The 15,615-nt window shown below is 47.4% G+C and overlaps 1 protein-coding gene across 1 annotated transcript; it reads right to left on the reverse strand.

Annotated features, from left to right (window-relative positions):
* Positions 1 to 3,540: 3,540 nt before the first annotated feature.
* LOC105034759 (uncharacterized) lies at positions 3,541 to 5,347 on the reverse strand. Its single transcript, XM_010910025.4, has 2 exons — positions 4,825 to 5,347; positions 3,541 to 3,919 (listed from the first exon to the last, which is right to left on the reverse strand). Exons 1-2 carry the CDS (start codon positions 5,276 to 5,278, stop codon positions 3,882 to 3,884), a joined length of 492 nt encoding a protein of 163 aa, XP_010908327.1. The 5' UTR covers positions 5,279 to 5,347; the 3' UTR covers positions 3,541 to 3,881.
* Positions 5,348 to 15,615: the final 10,268 nt, after the last annotated feature.

Genomic DNA, 15,615 nt, shown 5'->3' on the forward strand with positions numbered 1-15,615 from the left:
ACAACGTTTATCAAGCATAGGTCATTGTGTGCCATATGGGTTGGTTATCTTCTTAACCAAGGAGTGTGGAGACACTGGTATGGCATACAGGTGAGATATAAGGATACATCTGTACTGAACGTGACCGACTCTGGAGCTATTTCTACTGTCAAGATTTGCTCTGATGGGATATGGGTATAACTGTCCCTCCGACCTGAGACCGCCATGGTGACTTGCAAGCAACTCACTGCACTTAGACACTAGACTACCTGAATTTCTAATTCAGTGACAGAAGGCTGCTGGGTGTAGTCAAGTACTTGACTTGTCGGTGCGTGTGTCAAGATGGGATTGACCACTCCAGTTCAGGAGCTGTGTACAGTCGTGTTTCAATTTAGCAAAACCTTGACCAGGGTAGTCCTAGTGAGGAGTCACAGGACTGTTTGAGTTGAGCACGATTCGGATGATCTGATCAGGGTTGACAGTTTAAGCCTGAGTCGTCTTAAATACAGGGGTCAAAAGGGATGAATTATACAGTAACCATATTCGCTTAGGTTCTGAATGTTGCAATTGTGACTATTCGATCTATCTGGATATCGGGTACCATTGCTAGATGGTCACTTCGATTAGTACAGAAATTGGTTCTTGTGCTACCGGCTTAGGTTCGAACCTGTGGGGTCACACACATTAGAGGTTCCTATCTGATCTGATGGCTGGTGAAGAGTCCCACTAGACTGGGACTCTTCGACCAAGAGTTCTAATACTTGGGGACTCTGAGTCCTACGTATCGGAGACTTTGTGATCGAGAATCAGAATTCTCTGATCATGAATTCCACATATTTTGGGTACTGGGGTCAAGAGTCCCACTGGTTTGGGACTCTTCGATCAGGATTTCATATCGATGGACTCTGATGTCCGATTGCCCATCGGATTTGGACTCAGTATTTATGAGAGATTTAATTAGTGATTTGATTGCTAATTAACTTAATTTAATTGAGTAATTATTTTTGGATCAAGTCTAATTGAATTGGATTCAGTTGGATTTGACCCGATTAGGTTAAGAGTTGACCTAATCGCCAAGGTGGTTTAGTCCCTGATCTGATCAAGGGTTGGGCTTAGTCAATTCCTGATTTGATTAAGATTTTATTGAGCCTAATTAAGCCTAATTGTGTTGGATTTAATTTAGTCTAATTGTGCCTAACCTATTTTAATAAGGTTGGTTCAATTAGGTTTGAAACCACCTTTGACTTATCTCCCTGCGCCACCTCACCTCACCTGCACCTATTTGAATTCATGAAAAACAAGTTCTCATGAATTTTTCTCACGACCCTCCCTTGTGCGCCATTTGGGTGGATAAAGATTGGTTGGTTGGCCATTCAAATTCAAATGATATTTGAATTTGAATGGGCAACTAACCCATGCGCCACCTTATCTATTTGTGCGCCCCTTGCTCTACACGAGAAAATATTTCTCGTGTAGACTCTCCACGCACAAAGAGCCCACGCCCCTCTCTTCTCTCGCCTTGAGTGGATAAGGATAGATTGGTTGTCATTTGAATTCAAATTCGATTTGAATTTAAGTGAGCAACCACCTAGCTTTATCCTCTCACGCGGTGAAGACGCGGTAAAGACGTGGTCTTGCACTGTTTTAAAAAGGAAAGAGAAGGTGGGGCATGTGCATGACTTTCTTAGAGAGAGAGGTTGCGTGAGAAGGCCTTGTGCGTGAGATTGAGAGTTCAAAAATTTCGAGAGAAAAGAAAAGAAAGATTTTGGGCGCAGGATTTTCTGTGTGTACCCTAAGGTTACTGCCTAGGGTTCGGAAAGTGAGAAGGTGAGCTACGAGTGTCGTGAGCCCATCAAACTTCAGGGAGAGCTTCATCAACCTCTCTACTATCTCTGCTGACGATTCAGAGCATCCGAGGAATCGACAGACACCGATCGAAGGAGTTCGATCAGCATCAACCGTCGAAAGGGTTCTGCAATAAACTAGCATTCGTGAGGAGCCGATCAGACCGGAAGCTTCGTGTAGATGATCCGCAGAGGTCAGACATACTATGTGGCTGTATTGCAATGATCAGACCTTTCCAACGGTGATCAGACTACAGCGATCGACTGCCTGCACGAAGGTAATGTATTCTGAACACATAACAGTAAAATATTTACTGTAGAATTCAAAATTTTAAATTTAAATGCATGCTATATTTATTATATTTAGATCCCTATATAGGGTTAATACATGTTAATTAATTAAATTAATTAATAATTTTCACTGTAAAATTATAATTTTAAAAAATTTTAAAATTATCGTTTTCCCCCTGCATTGAAATTCCCACAAGAGGTATTTGCAATGATGAAAAGGCAACATATAGCCTACCAGATGCATTCCTTGAAGGCATACCCATTATATGTCTCCATAATCCAATGTAATGCTATAAAATTTTTCTGAGCTTACAACCTCTTGGAAGTTCATATTTATATTGTTTTCGGTTTGCATTCTTTACTCTTATTTGCATACATGCTCTTGTTTTTTTGCAAGTTGTCTCACCCATTCTATACATTCAATTTTGTTTAGGAAATGCTAGGAGATTCACCTACCTTCTACACCATCTTTTTCCTAGATCTGATGCATCAAGAATTGGTAATGGAGATGATCCGAACACCAATATGCTTCTCACAATACTTAGCCAAATAACCAACTCTCTGTATACTAAACTTGGCTAAGGGCATTCTTGGGTTGTTTGAAAAATTCATCATCTATTCCTCATGAAAAAGAGGCTTATTCCCATATCAACAAAATACCAGTTGAAATAACACTGCATTAATTGCATTGAAATAAAGATGAAATACCAAATTTTCAACCAAATAAAAATCTGGAATAAAAAAGGTGAATAGCAATTCTCCAAAATTTCGTATTCCTATTTTAAGAATAAAATTTTGGCATCCAAACACTATCTAAGAAAACTATATGCGCGTAAATCTCACAATGAATGAACGAACCTAAACACAAGACAGCAACAATAATTAATTATTGCAGCATAAAGTTCTGAACAAAAGTTTACCGATTTATGAAATAAACAAACTAAAGTGCAACAATTACTCTTCCAAATGGGTATTTGCGCTAGGCATTGATCAAAATTAGAACAAACAACGTTAGCATTAACGGTAAATCTATTAGCAATTATTCTTTCGATTCCACATAGTTAAGAGGGTGCTTGATTTGCGATCGAAATCGGAATCAGAATTTAAATCGTAATGGCTTGGAATCGAAATCGAAATGACCAAATCCTCTGAAATGCTTGGTTCGTGATCGGAATCAGAATTAAAATCAAAATTATAATGAAAATTTGAATCCATAAATGAATATAGGGATTAAGTTCTATGTAGTTGGGTCATTCCCATTCCACCCCAGAATCGGAATCAAAATGACATTCCTCCCAACCAAACCATTAGAATGGAAATCACTCATTTCCATTCCAATTCCAGACCCTCACTCCCCCCAACCAAACACCCCCGTTGCTAAGATCCTCGAAATTTATGCTAACATAAACATGCGTCCAAGGGTTCGTTGATGAGAAAAGGTACAATATAACTATATAATGTAAGATAGACTTGGACCTAGCCACACCATTATTCATCTGAAGCAACATTGCTTCAAGTCTAGTTGCTAAACGTCTCATTATTACACCCCACTAGTTTTGTAAGGATGAGGAGGAGACCACTGCAATATCACATAAAATGGTAGAACAAAGGAAACAAGAGGCAGTAACTAAAGCAGCTGCACTGACAAAGTTGCCCATACTTCCATACTAAGGGTAGAAGACAAGAACCACATACTAAGGTAGAGAGAAGAGGGGAAGAGCAACAGGGAGATAAAATGGGAAGCATCTTTTTATTTCTCGCTCATCGTTACTCCTCGACTCCTTTCTCTCGTCTGCCACGAAATCCTGCAAAAGAATCGCATGTTTCATTTGGTTAGAGTGGAAAGACAAGAATCACTTCACAAAAAAAAAAGGTATCACGTAGTCATTTCTCTTTCAGTAGTATATAAATTGACCAAATCATTTATCAAAACTAAAAGTTGCAAGAATACCTAATAGATAAGAGATGAATTAAAAACAAAATCTTATAAAAAGTAACTTGTCACAATGAGACAATAATTATAAATAACATAAAGTAAAAACAACATCACACAAAAAGTAACTTGTCACAATGAGACAATAATCATAAAATAACATAAAGAAACACCCCTACAACATTTGGAACCAACCACCAGTAACAAAGCACAAGGACAAGAAGTGAAACGCGATGTATGATATAAAATACTGAAAATTAAACTCCAATAACCCATTTCAACTTGATCACAGTAATTAATTGTCTGTTGAGTTCGGCTTAGAAAACTCAAGAAAGAAGATCATTTACAATAGAAATGAAACGCACATAAAAAGTGGCTCTAACATGGAAAACTCCAAAAGGATGAACAGGACTACTTTCGCAACCGTATGAGCCCATTCATACCCAGTATCAATAAAAACAATGACATTTCGAGATGAAACCGATCAAGTTCATCTAAAGGAGGAAACGAGAACAAGAAATATAAATCACATCAACATCAATCCATACCCATTAACATGCACCAAACTCCACTCACATAATCCCAGTTCAATCGAAGTCCAAAACGGATCCCAAACGACTAAATTCCAATCCAATAAAAAGTTTTTAAACCATCACAATCCAATGCCAAAGCAAAAAAAATATCCAATTTTGATCCACAAAAATCTAAACTTTCTCAAAATCGACGAGAAACCAAGAAGCTAGCATCAAAAAGATGGCATTTTTAAGGCGTCTCCACCGTCTCCTATGGCAGGAACGATCTTCCCTTCCTTCTTCTGCTGGCACTCCGGCGGGTACTCGAAGAGGGAAATGGAGAGCTGCTTGTGGGCAACGCCGATGTCAAAGAAGATGACTCCCGAGGAGGGATCGGTGACGACGATCTCAAGGACGGGGAGCCAGAGGAAGAGCTCCTCCTGCGTGACGCCGACGACGCCGTGGAGGCTGCCGTAGCTGAGGTTTCCGCGCACCACGCGGTCGAAGAAGACGAGACCGTCGAACCGAGCATAGCAGGGGTAGTGAAGATGGACTTCGAGGAGGCCGGAATGGGGGTCGAACGAGAAGGACTCCACCGCGCGGGGGAGGAGCCCTGGGGGGAGACCATTGGCATGGAGGAGATCATAAATGGAGCCCTGGGAGGCCAAGGCAAGGAGGAGGACGAGAAAGCCAAGGAGGAGAGGACCTTGGGATGCCATGACGGAGACACGACGAGAGAGAGAGAGGAACAACGAGAAAGCAAGGGGGCGGGTGGGCGTTGGGGCTGTGGGTTTAAAAACGAGTGGATTTGGTAATAGGACAAATGCGAGGTGAGGGCAAGAGAGGGGAGTGTGGACGGCGTGAGAGCAGTGGAGCGGGCATGGCTTCCAGTGGATGAAAAAATGAGGATGAGCTGTATTTGAATTGCCCAAAATAGCCTTCTATGGACATATATTGTAAGTTTTTATTTTTATTTTTTATTTTTGTACAATTTTGGCGGGAAGCAGCATTCCTTTGCGCAAAACAAAAGCTATAAATAAAACAAAATTTAAAAACAAAGAGAAGATTTTCATATTATTTTTATAATATTTTAAAAATATTTCTATATATTTTTAAAAATTTTGAAATTATAAACCGAAGCATAAAGTGATGATATTTGCCAACATGAGACAAAATAAACCAAGAAAAAGTAAGTCATTCCACTCACTCATCCAAGTGTATCCCACATCAAGACAAGGCACTAGATTAGGATAGCAACCGAAAAAAAAAAAAAAGGTGCCGGGGGTGGGGAAGGGGCGGGGAGGAGGGGTGTTTGAGAGGCAGAGACAGCTCATTGTGTATAAAGTGATACAGCAAATTATATATAAAATAATCCCCAATCTATATTTGCTTTAATATGAAAAATAATCAAATTATTATATATTTTGTTCGTTAAATGAAATGTATACATTTTTCTCATTTTTTTTAAATATTTTATATTTATTTGTATTGTGTACCATGGAGGAACAAAGTACCTTGGAAAAGTCTCTATCTATTAAAAAATTGATAATTAAATTACTCCAAGTGAACTCAATTCATTTAAAAGGTTATCCTCAAATTACATACTTGATATTTCACAAAGCGAACTGGCAAGCTAGATAACTATAGGGTAGGTTATGTTGATGCTCGAAATGATGATAATATGAAAAAGTAATTATACACCCAAAAGTTTTGTTATATTTAAGAGGCAAGTATTTGTGAATGTAGCAATAGGAGGCTTTGGAACGCCTGTACGCGTATCTGCATATGCTCTTGAGAATGTTTCATGTGAGCCCTCATTGTCATTTTTTAATTAAAGCAGAGTTATGAGACACACAACTAGTTGATAGCATAAATTAGAGCCAGAAGTCATATCCTACTGCTACCAGTTCTGGGCATCAAGGGATGGTAAAAGAGAAGGAATCATCAACTATGCTTTGGTGAGATTTTGAGGATACTTTGCTGTCAGTGTTGCTCCAAGAATTTTCCATTTCTGGGTTTGAGAAAAAAAGGTCCAACTTTGTTTTAGCAGGAGCAACCTTAGATGCCTTAATTTTTGACAGTTTTAGAACCTTTCCACAGTGATTGTTTTGGAAAAGGTCTTTCAAAAGGGACGATATGTTACATTTGGCAGGTTAAATTAGTCCTCAAAATTATGCATCTTTACGATAGTCGACAATCAATTGTTAGCATCATTAGTGAACTATTATCATTGACAAGGATTAGAGCAGATCGTGTTTTGGTCACATATATCAAGAATTGGAGCAATCACATACTCTCTTGGTAAGAAACCAAGTAAAATAGGGACGCACTTGTATTTAAGATAGATTATTTAAAGACTTATGTTGCGATAACATAATTTTTTGTTAGTAATAAAAATTTGGATAAATTATATTTCTGATCCTTGCGCTAAGTCATATTTTTTTAGAAGGTCCCTAAATTACAAGAAGCTAAAGTTTAGTCCTTGTATTTTCTAAACTATTTTAATATGATCTTTTTTTCAATTTCGGTCACTTTCTCTCACTCAAAATCCTAATTGACGATAATCGGTGCTTATATTACCAAAAATATCTAATGATGTTGATATGGTATATGAGTGACGACGTAGTATAACAGATGAAAATTTCTATTTTATTGATATAGTATGTGTTGGGTACAAAATACCCACGGCCGAAGTTCTCAGCGGGATCAGCCCTTGCGAGCCCCGCCCGGACTCCTACGGGAGCCGGGCTTCGTCGCCAATGTCAACCGCCGGTAAGGTCCGTCCGGACTCCTACGGGAGCCGGACTCCGCCAATAACTTCAACCGCAAGTAGACTCCGCCTGGACTCCTACGGGAGCCGGGCTCCGTCCTCAACATCAGCTGCCGGTAAGCCTTGTCCGGACTCTTACGGGAGCCGGACTTCGCCTTTAACTTTAATTGCAGGAAGACTCCGCCCGGACTCCTACAGGAGCCGGACTTCATCCTCGACTCCAACAGCTGCAGACAGACTTCGTCCGGACTCCTACGGGAGCCGGACTCCGCCAACAACTTCAACCGCAAGTAGACTCCGTCCGGACTCCTACGGGAGCCGGGCTCCGTCCTCAACATCAGCTGCCGGTAAGCCTTGTCCGGACTCTTACGGGAGCCGGACTTCGCCTTTAACTTTAATTGCAGGAAGACTCCGCCCGGACTCCTACGGGAGCCGGGCTTCATCCTCGACTCCAACAGCTGCAGACAAACTTCGTCCGGACTCCTACGGGAGCCGGACTCCGCCAACAACTTCAACCGCAAGTAGACTCCGCCCGGACTCCTACGGGAGCCGGGCTCCGTCCTCAACATCAGCTACCGGTAAGCCTTGTCCGGACTCTTACGGGAGCCGGACTTCGCCTTTAACTTTAATTGCAGGAAGACTCCGCCCGGACTCCTACGGGAGCCAGGCTTCATCCTCGACTCCAACAGCTGCAGACAGACTTCGTCCGAACTCCTACGGGAGCCGGACTCCGCCAACAAATTCAACCGCAAGTAGACTCCGCCCAGACTCCTACGGGAGCCGGGCTCCGTCCTCAACATCAGCTGCCGATAAGCCTTGTCCGGACTCTTACGGGAGCCGGACTTCGCCTTTAACTTTAATTGCAGGAAGACTCCGCCCGGACTCCTACGGGAGCCGGACTTCATCCTCGACTCCAACAGCTGCAGACAGACTTCGTCCGGACTCCTACGGGAGTCAGACTCCGCCAACAACTTCAACCGCAAGTAGACTCCACCCGGACTCCTACGGGAGCCGGGCTCCGTCCTCAACATCAGCTGCCGGTAAGCCTTGTCCGGACTCCTACGGGAGCCGGACTTCGCTTTTAACTTTAATTGTAGGAAGACTCCGTCCGGACTCCTACGGGAGCTGGGCTTCATCCTCGACTCCAACAGCTGCAGACAGACTTCGTCCGGACTCCTACGGGAGCCGGACTCCGCCAACAACTTCAACCGCAAGTGGACTCCGCCCAGACTCCTACGGGAGCCGGGCTCCGTCCTCAACATCAGTTGCCGGTAAGCCTTGTCCGGACTCCTACGGGAGCCGGACTTCGCCTTTAACTTTAATTGCAGGAAGACTCTGCCCGGACTCCTACGGGAGTCGGGCTTCATCCTCGACTCCAACAGCTGCAGACAGACTTCGTCCGGACTCCTACGGGAGCCGGACTCCGCCAACAACTTCAACCGCAAGTAGACTCCGCCCGGACTCCTACGGGAGCCGGGCCCCATCCTCAACATCAGCTGCCGGTAAGCCTTGTCCGGACTCTTACGGGAGCCGGACTTCGCCTTTAACTTTAATTGCAGGAAGACTCCGCCCGGACTCCTACGGGAGCCGGGCTTCATCCTCGACTCCAACAGCTGCAGACAGACTTCGTCCGGACCCCTACGGGAGCCAGACTCCGCCAACAACTTCAACCGCAAGTAGACTCCGCCCGGACTCCTATGGGAGTCGGGCTCCGTCCTCAACATCAGCTGCCGGTAAGCTTTGTCCGGACTCTTACGGGAGCCGGACTTCGCCTTTAACTTTAATTGTAGGAAGACTCCGCCCGGACTCCTACGGGAGCTGGGCTTCATCCTCGACTCCAACAGCTGCAGACAGACTTCATCCGGACTCCTACGGGAGTCGGACTCCGCCAACAACTTCAACCGCAAGTAGACTCCGCCCGGACTCCTACGGGAGCCGGGCTCCGTCCTCAACATCAGCTGCCGGTAAGCCTTGTCCGGACTCCTACGGGAGTCGGACTTCGCCTTTAACTTTAATTGCAGGAAGACTCCACCCGGACTCCTACGAGAGCCGGGCTTCATCCTCGACTCCAACAGCTGCAGACAGACTTCGTCTGGACTCCTACGGGAGCCGGACTCTGCCAACAACTTCAACCGCAAGTAGACTCCGCCCGGACTCCTACGGGGGTCGGGCTCCATCCTCAACATCAACTGCTGGTAAGCCTTGTCCGGACTCCTACGGGAGCCGGACTTCGCCTTTGATTTTAATTGCGAGTAGGCTTCGTCCGGACTCCTACGGGAGCCGGACTCCGCCCACGACCCCAACTGCAAGTAGACTTCGTCCGAACTCCTACGGAAACCAGACTTCATCTTCTATTCCGACTGCGGGAAGACCTCGCGCAAACTCCTACGGATACCGGACCTCGCTACCAACCGAACTTCGACCGACAAGTCTGGACTCCCTGGCAGGCCACAGTAACAGACAACACTGCTCCACTCCCTGCGGCGGATCCTACGCAGCTCCATTACTCCCTGACAGGCCGTATTAACGGCCACGATTCTGCTCCACTCCCTGCGGCGGATCCTGTGCGATCCCACCACTCCATGACGAGTCACGACAGCGAACGCCGCTCCACTCCCCGTAACTGACTCCACGTGGCACACCCCGGTGATAGCCACGGGTCCACTCCACTACTCTTCGCAGCAAACTCCACCTGACCCTGGGCTGCCCACTGCTAGACGGTTACAGATGTCGCTATCAGGCTACTGCCCCCTCCGCCTATAAAAGGGGATCCCAGATACGTTATTCTATAAGCTTTCATCTTTTATCTAAAAACTCTGCTAAATTCTCCGTTCGAGCACTCCATTCTTGTTGAGGCAGAGAACTGACTTGAGTGTCGGAGGATCTTGCCGGAGCAACCCCACCTTCAATTTAGACTTCCTTTGTAGGTCCCGACGGCGACCGCGACTTCCTCGACTCCAGCTTCTCCGACGCAAGCGAATTTTTGCACCAACAGGATTGGCGCTAGAGGAAGGGGCCTGTGTCTTCGCAGTACCCTTGTTCTTGAAGGAGCGCTCAACGGATCCACCTCCGGTCATCTTATCTGGCACCCACTCCTCCTTTCCTCATCTGATGCCTTCTTGCGAGGCCTTCACACAACTACCTCCGGCTATGGTCGCCGATAAGGAGTGGTCGGACGATCAGCCTCTATCGGATTCCGTCAACACCATCTCGGGAGAATCCCGGCGGGAGGCAACCAACATACCAGCTGTATCCCCCAAGCGGCAAAAAGTTGAAGAACCCATAACCTTTACCGAAGAAGACACCCAGGGAGTCCAATTCCCTCATAACGACGCAGTCGTAGTTTCTTTGAATATAGCAAATTACGACGTCCGTCGCATTCTTGTCGACAATGGAAGTTCAGCCGACATCTTGTTCTACGACGCCTTTTCAAGAATGTCCGCTCTTGGCGGTCATCTGAGACCGATTTGCTCCCCCTTGGTAGGGTTTACCGGTGACGCCGTTCCGACGGAAGGAATGATAGCTTTGACTGTGGCCGCGAGTCAATATCCAAAGCAATCCAGGGCTCTGGTGAATTTCTTGGTGGTGAAGGCGCCATCCGCCTACAATGCAATCCTTGGCCGACCCGGCCTCAATGCTCTCCGAGCTGTCGTTTCAACCTACCATTTGAAGTTGAAGTTCCCCACCAACCAGGGGATCGGAGAGGTCCGGGGAGACCAAGCCCTGGCCAGACACTGCTACAACATCGCCTTGCAAAGAAGCGATCAAGTTGATCCCTGTCCCGTCGATGGACTAGATGCTCGCGATGATCTCACCGAAGAAAGGGGCGGCCCAATCGAAGATCTGGTACCAATCCCTTTGAATGATGGGAACGCGGAGCATGTGGCGTTAATTGGCTCCAACCTGGGGGAGGAGGTGCGGACGCGTCTTATTGATTTTCTCCGAAGGAATGCGGACGTTTTCGCTTGGGTTCCAGCAGACATGTCGGGGATTGACACGGAAGTCATGGAGCATCATCTGGCAGTCGATCCGAAGCATCGACCGACAAAAAAAAAAATTTGGAGTCATGCCCCGGAGAGGCAGAAGGCGATAGCCGAGGAAGTGGATAAGCTTCTCAAGGCCGGATTCATTAAGAAAGTCAATTATCCTGATTGGATTTCCAATGTTGTTCTGGTCAAGAAAGTAAACGGCAAGTGGAGGATGTGCATAGACTTCAAAAAGCTGAATAAGGCTTGTCCAAAGGACAGCTACCCCCTTCCCCGAATCGACCAATTGGTGGACGCGACCTCAGGCCATGAGCTCCTCACCTTTATGGATGCGTTCTCCGGCTATAATCAAATTAGAATGGCGTCAGAAGATGAAAAAAAGACAGCTTTCATCACTAATCGCGGCCTTTACTGTTACAGGGTCATGCCTTTCGGCCTCAAGAATGCGGGCGCAACCTACCAACGGTTGGTGAACAAAATCTTCAAAGAGCAGATCGGCCGAAACATGGAGGTCTACGTGGACGATATGCTCGTAAAAAGCAAGTCTTCCAGAAATCATGTCACTGACCTCGAGGAGACCTTTGACGCTCTCTGAAAGTATAGAATGAAGCTGAACCCAACTAAATACGCTTTCGGAGTAACCTCAGGAAAGTTCCTGGGCTTCATGGTATCAGGGCACCGGATTGAGGCCAATCCAGAGAAAATTTGCGCCATCCAGGAGATGACCGCCCCAAAGTCGATCAAAGAGGTTCAGTGCCTCACAGGGAGGATAGCGGCTCTTAATCGCTTCGTCGCGAGGTCGGTCGAATGGTGCTTGCCCTTCTTTCAAACCCTCAAGCAGTCGAAGAACTTCTGTTGGACCCCTGAATGCCAACAGGCATTCGAAGAGTTAAGAAGCTACCTTAGCTCACCCCCACTGTTGGCAAAGCCTGAATCTGGGGAGGAACTATTTTTATACCTAGCGGTCTCTCCCATGGCCCTCGCAGCCGTCCTTATCAAAGAAGAAACGAAAGTCCAGCGACCAGTCTACTACATTAGCCGCGCGCTGAGGGACGCCGAGACCAGGTACACCAAATTAGAAAAACTGACCTACGCCTTGTTGGTTGCAGCTCGGAGGCTCCGACCCTACTTTCAAGGGCACACCGTGACGCTACTCACCGATCAACCGATCAAGGCGGTTTTGCACCGGGCTGACACCTTCGGAAGAATGGCAAAATGGGTGATCGAGCTCACGAAATTCGACATCAACTACAGACCTAGACCAGCAGTAAAGGCCCAAATACTGGCAGATTTCATAGTGGAGTGCACCATCCCGGAGGAGGCCGAACCTGAGCAAAGCAAAGTTGACGACCTGAAGTCTCAACCGAACTCTCCCAACGAAGAGGCCAATCCCTCCGATCGCTTTTGGACCCTCTATGTAGACGGATCTTCCAACATGTCGGGCGCAGGCGCAGGTCTGATCTTGGTCAGTCCGGAGGGAGTCATCGCGGAGTACGCTCTGCATTTCGAGTTCCCCGCAACAAACAATGGAGCGAAATATGAAGCTCTGATCGCAGGACTAAGGATCGCCAGAGAGCTGAGAATAAGTCAGCTCCGGGTGCACAGTGACTCTCAACTGGTGGTGGGGCAAGTCAGCGGGAGTTATGAAGCACGGGAGGACAGTATGTCCAGGTACCTTGAGAAGGTAAAGGAGCTCACCCCCACCTTCAGCAGCTTTAACATTAGACAGATTCCCAGGCTGGAGAATACCAGGGCCGATCTTCTCTCCAAGCTGGCGACATCGGCTCCGGCCGAATTGCCCAGAGGCATCCTCTTCGAAGTTCTAAAACACCCGAGTACAGAAGAATCGCGGCCCGTAATGGAGATCGACCATGAGCCCAGCTGGGTCGACCCGCTGATAACCTATCTTAAAGATGGAGTTCTCCCCCAGGATGCGAAGGAGGCTCGGAAGCTCCGAAATCAAGCCTCCCGGTACATCCTTTATGAGGGCAAATTGTACAAAAGATCATACTTTTTGTCCCTCTTGAAATGTCTCCGGCCCTCGGAAGCTGACTACGCCTTGTGGGAAGTACATGAGGGGATTTGCGGAAATCATTTGGGGGCTAGATCTTTATCCCACAAGCTGCTCCGCCAGGGATATTACTGGCCAACGATGCATCGTGATTCGATTGAATATGTCAAAAAGTGTGATCGATGCCAGAGATACGCCAACATCCAGAGACAGCCCACCACCGAGCTTGCACCCTTGAGTGCCCCATGGCCTTTTGCACAATGGGGGATGGATATCCTTGGCCCTTTTCCTATGGCGTCTGGGCAAAGGAAATTCCTCCTCGTAGCGATCGACTACTTCACCAAAAAATCACGAAAGCAAAAGTACAAGATTTCATCTGGAAATCGATCGTGTGTAGGTTCGGTCTGCCTAGAACCCTAATCACTGATAATGGACGACAATTTGCCGAAGCGAAATTCGTCAAATTCTGTGAAGATCTAAACATCTCCCACAACTTCACATCAGTAGCCCATCCCCAGGCGAATGGCGAAGCTGAGGTGACCAACAGAACCCTTTTGCACGGGATTAAGACAAGGCTTGAAAAAGCGAAGGGAACTTGGGCGGACGAACTTTATCATGTGTTGTGGGCGTATCGAACTACTCAGAGGCTACCTACGGGGGAGACCCCTTTCGCTTTAGCCTTCGGTACGGAAGCCGTCATCCCCATCGAGCTTAAGCTCCCGTCAGCACGAGTCATGGCGTTCGACGAACATCAAAGTTCGCAAGGTCTTAGAGCCAACCTCGACCTACTGGAAGAAAGACGGGAGATAGCTCAGGTTCGGATGGCAGCCTACAGACAGAAGGTTGCTCGATATTACAATGCCCGGGTTAAGAACAAAGCCTTTGGAGCAGGAGATCTGGTGCTTCGACGAGCCGCTGTCTCGCAATCTCAGGATCGAAAGAAACTCGCCCCAAACTGGGAGGGACCGTATGAAGTCAAAGAAGTAGTCCGGCCCGGAACTTATTATCTTAAGGAACTCGGAGGAGCCGACCTCTCGCGATTGTGGAGCTCAAAAAACTTACGAATATACTACCAGTAACTTCATTTTAATTGAAAATCACATACCTATATGCCCTTGGACAATGCAAACAAACTGTATCAAAAACAAAAGAGAAACCTCACTCTGACAAGGTCGAAGGCCCAGTTCCGTTTAGACCGGATGGGGGGAGAGGCCCTACAACGCCCATATGCGCCCCCACAGCCCTGTTAGGGACAGGAGGAGAACCTCGTCCTAACTTGAGCAAAGTCGAAGGCCCGGTTCCGTTTAGACCAGATGGGGGGAGAGGCCCTACAACGCCCATATGCGCCCCCACAGCCCTGTTAGGGACAGGAGGAGAACCTCGTCCTAACTTGAGCAAAGTCGAAGGCCCGGTTCTGTTCAGACCGGATGGGAGGAGAGGCCCTACAACGCCCATATGCGCCCCCACAGTCCTGTTAGGGACAGGAGGAGAACCTCGCCCTAACTTGAGCAAGGTCGAAGGCCCGGTTCCTTTTAGATCGGATGGGGGGAGAGGCCCTACAGTGCCCTAATGTGCCCCCACAGCCGTGTCAGGAACAGGAGGAGAACCTCATCCTGACATGAGCAAAGTCAAAGGCCCTGTTCTTTTAGACCGGATGGGGGGAAGGCCTTACACACCCTAACGCGCCCCCACAGCCGGGCCGGGAATGGAAAAAGAACCTCGCCCTGGTTCGAGCAAAGTGGAAGGCCCGGACTCCTACGGGAGCCGGACTTCATCCACGACTCCACGGAAGACTCCATCCGGACTCCTACGGGAGCCGGACTTCGTCCACGACTCCACAGAAGACTCCACCCGGACTCCTACGGGAGCTGGGCTTCGTCCACGACACCACGGAAGACTCCACCCGGACTCCTACGGAAGTCGGGCTTCATCCTCGATGCCAAGAAAGATGCCACCCAGACTCCTACGGGAGCCGAGCTCCGCCCACGACCCCAATCACAGGAGGGTTCCGTCCAGACTCCCACGGGAGCCGAACTTCGCCTTTACTTCAGCGGAGAAAAATTTCGAGCGAAAAGGAAAAAGGAAGGCAACGGACCAAGACAGCTACGGTTGGAAAACGGACAGCGGTCGAGGTACAGAAAACTCTGTCACCGCAAGGACTGGGGCTCCCATCGGGAGTCCCAGCTTTTGGGAAAGTTTTCGACACAAAATAGGACAACTTACTTAGGGTGACAGAAGCTCGGATCCCCGAATTCAAGCCCTGGGAAGGACCCCAGGCCCGAATGGCCC

Source organism: Elaeis guineensis, chromosome 5, assembly GCF_000442705.2.
Source record: "Elaeis guineensis isolate ETL-2024a chromosome 5, EG11, whole genome shotgun sequence".
Lineage (NCBI taxonomy): Eukaryota > Viridiplantae > Streptophyta > Magnoliopsida > Arecales > Arecaceae > Elaeis > Elaeis guineensis.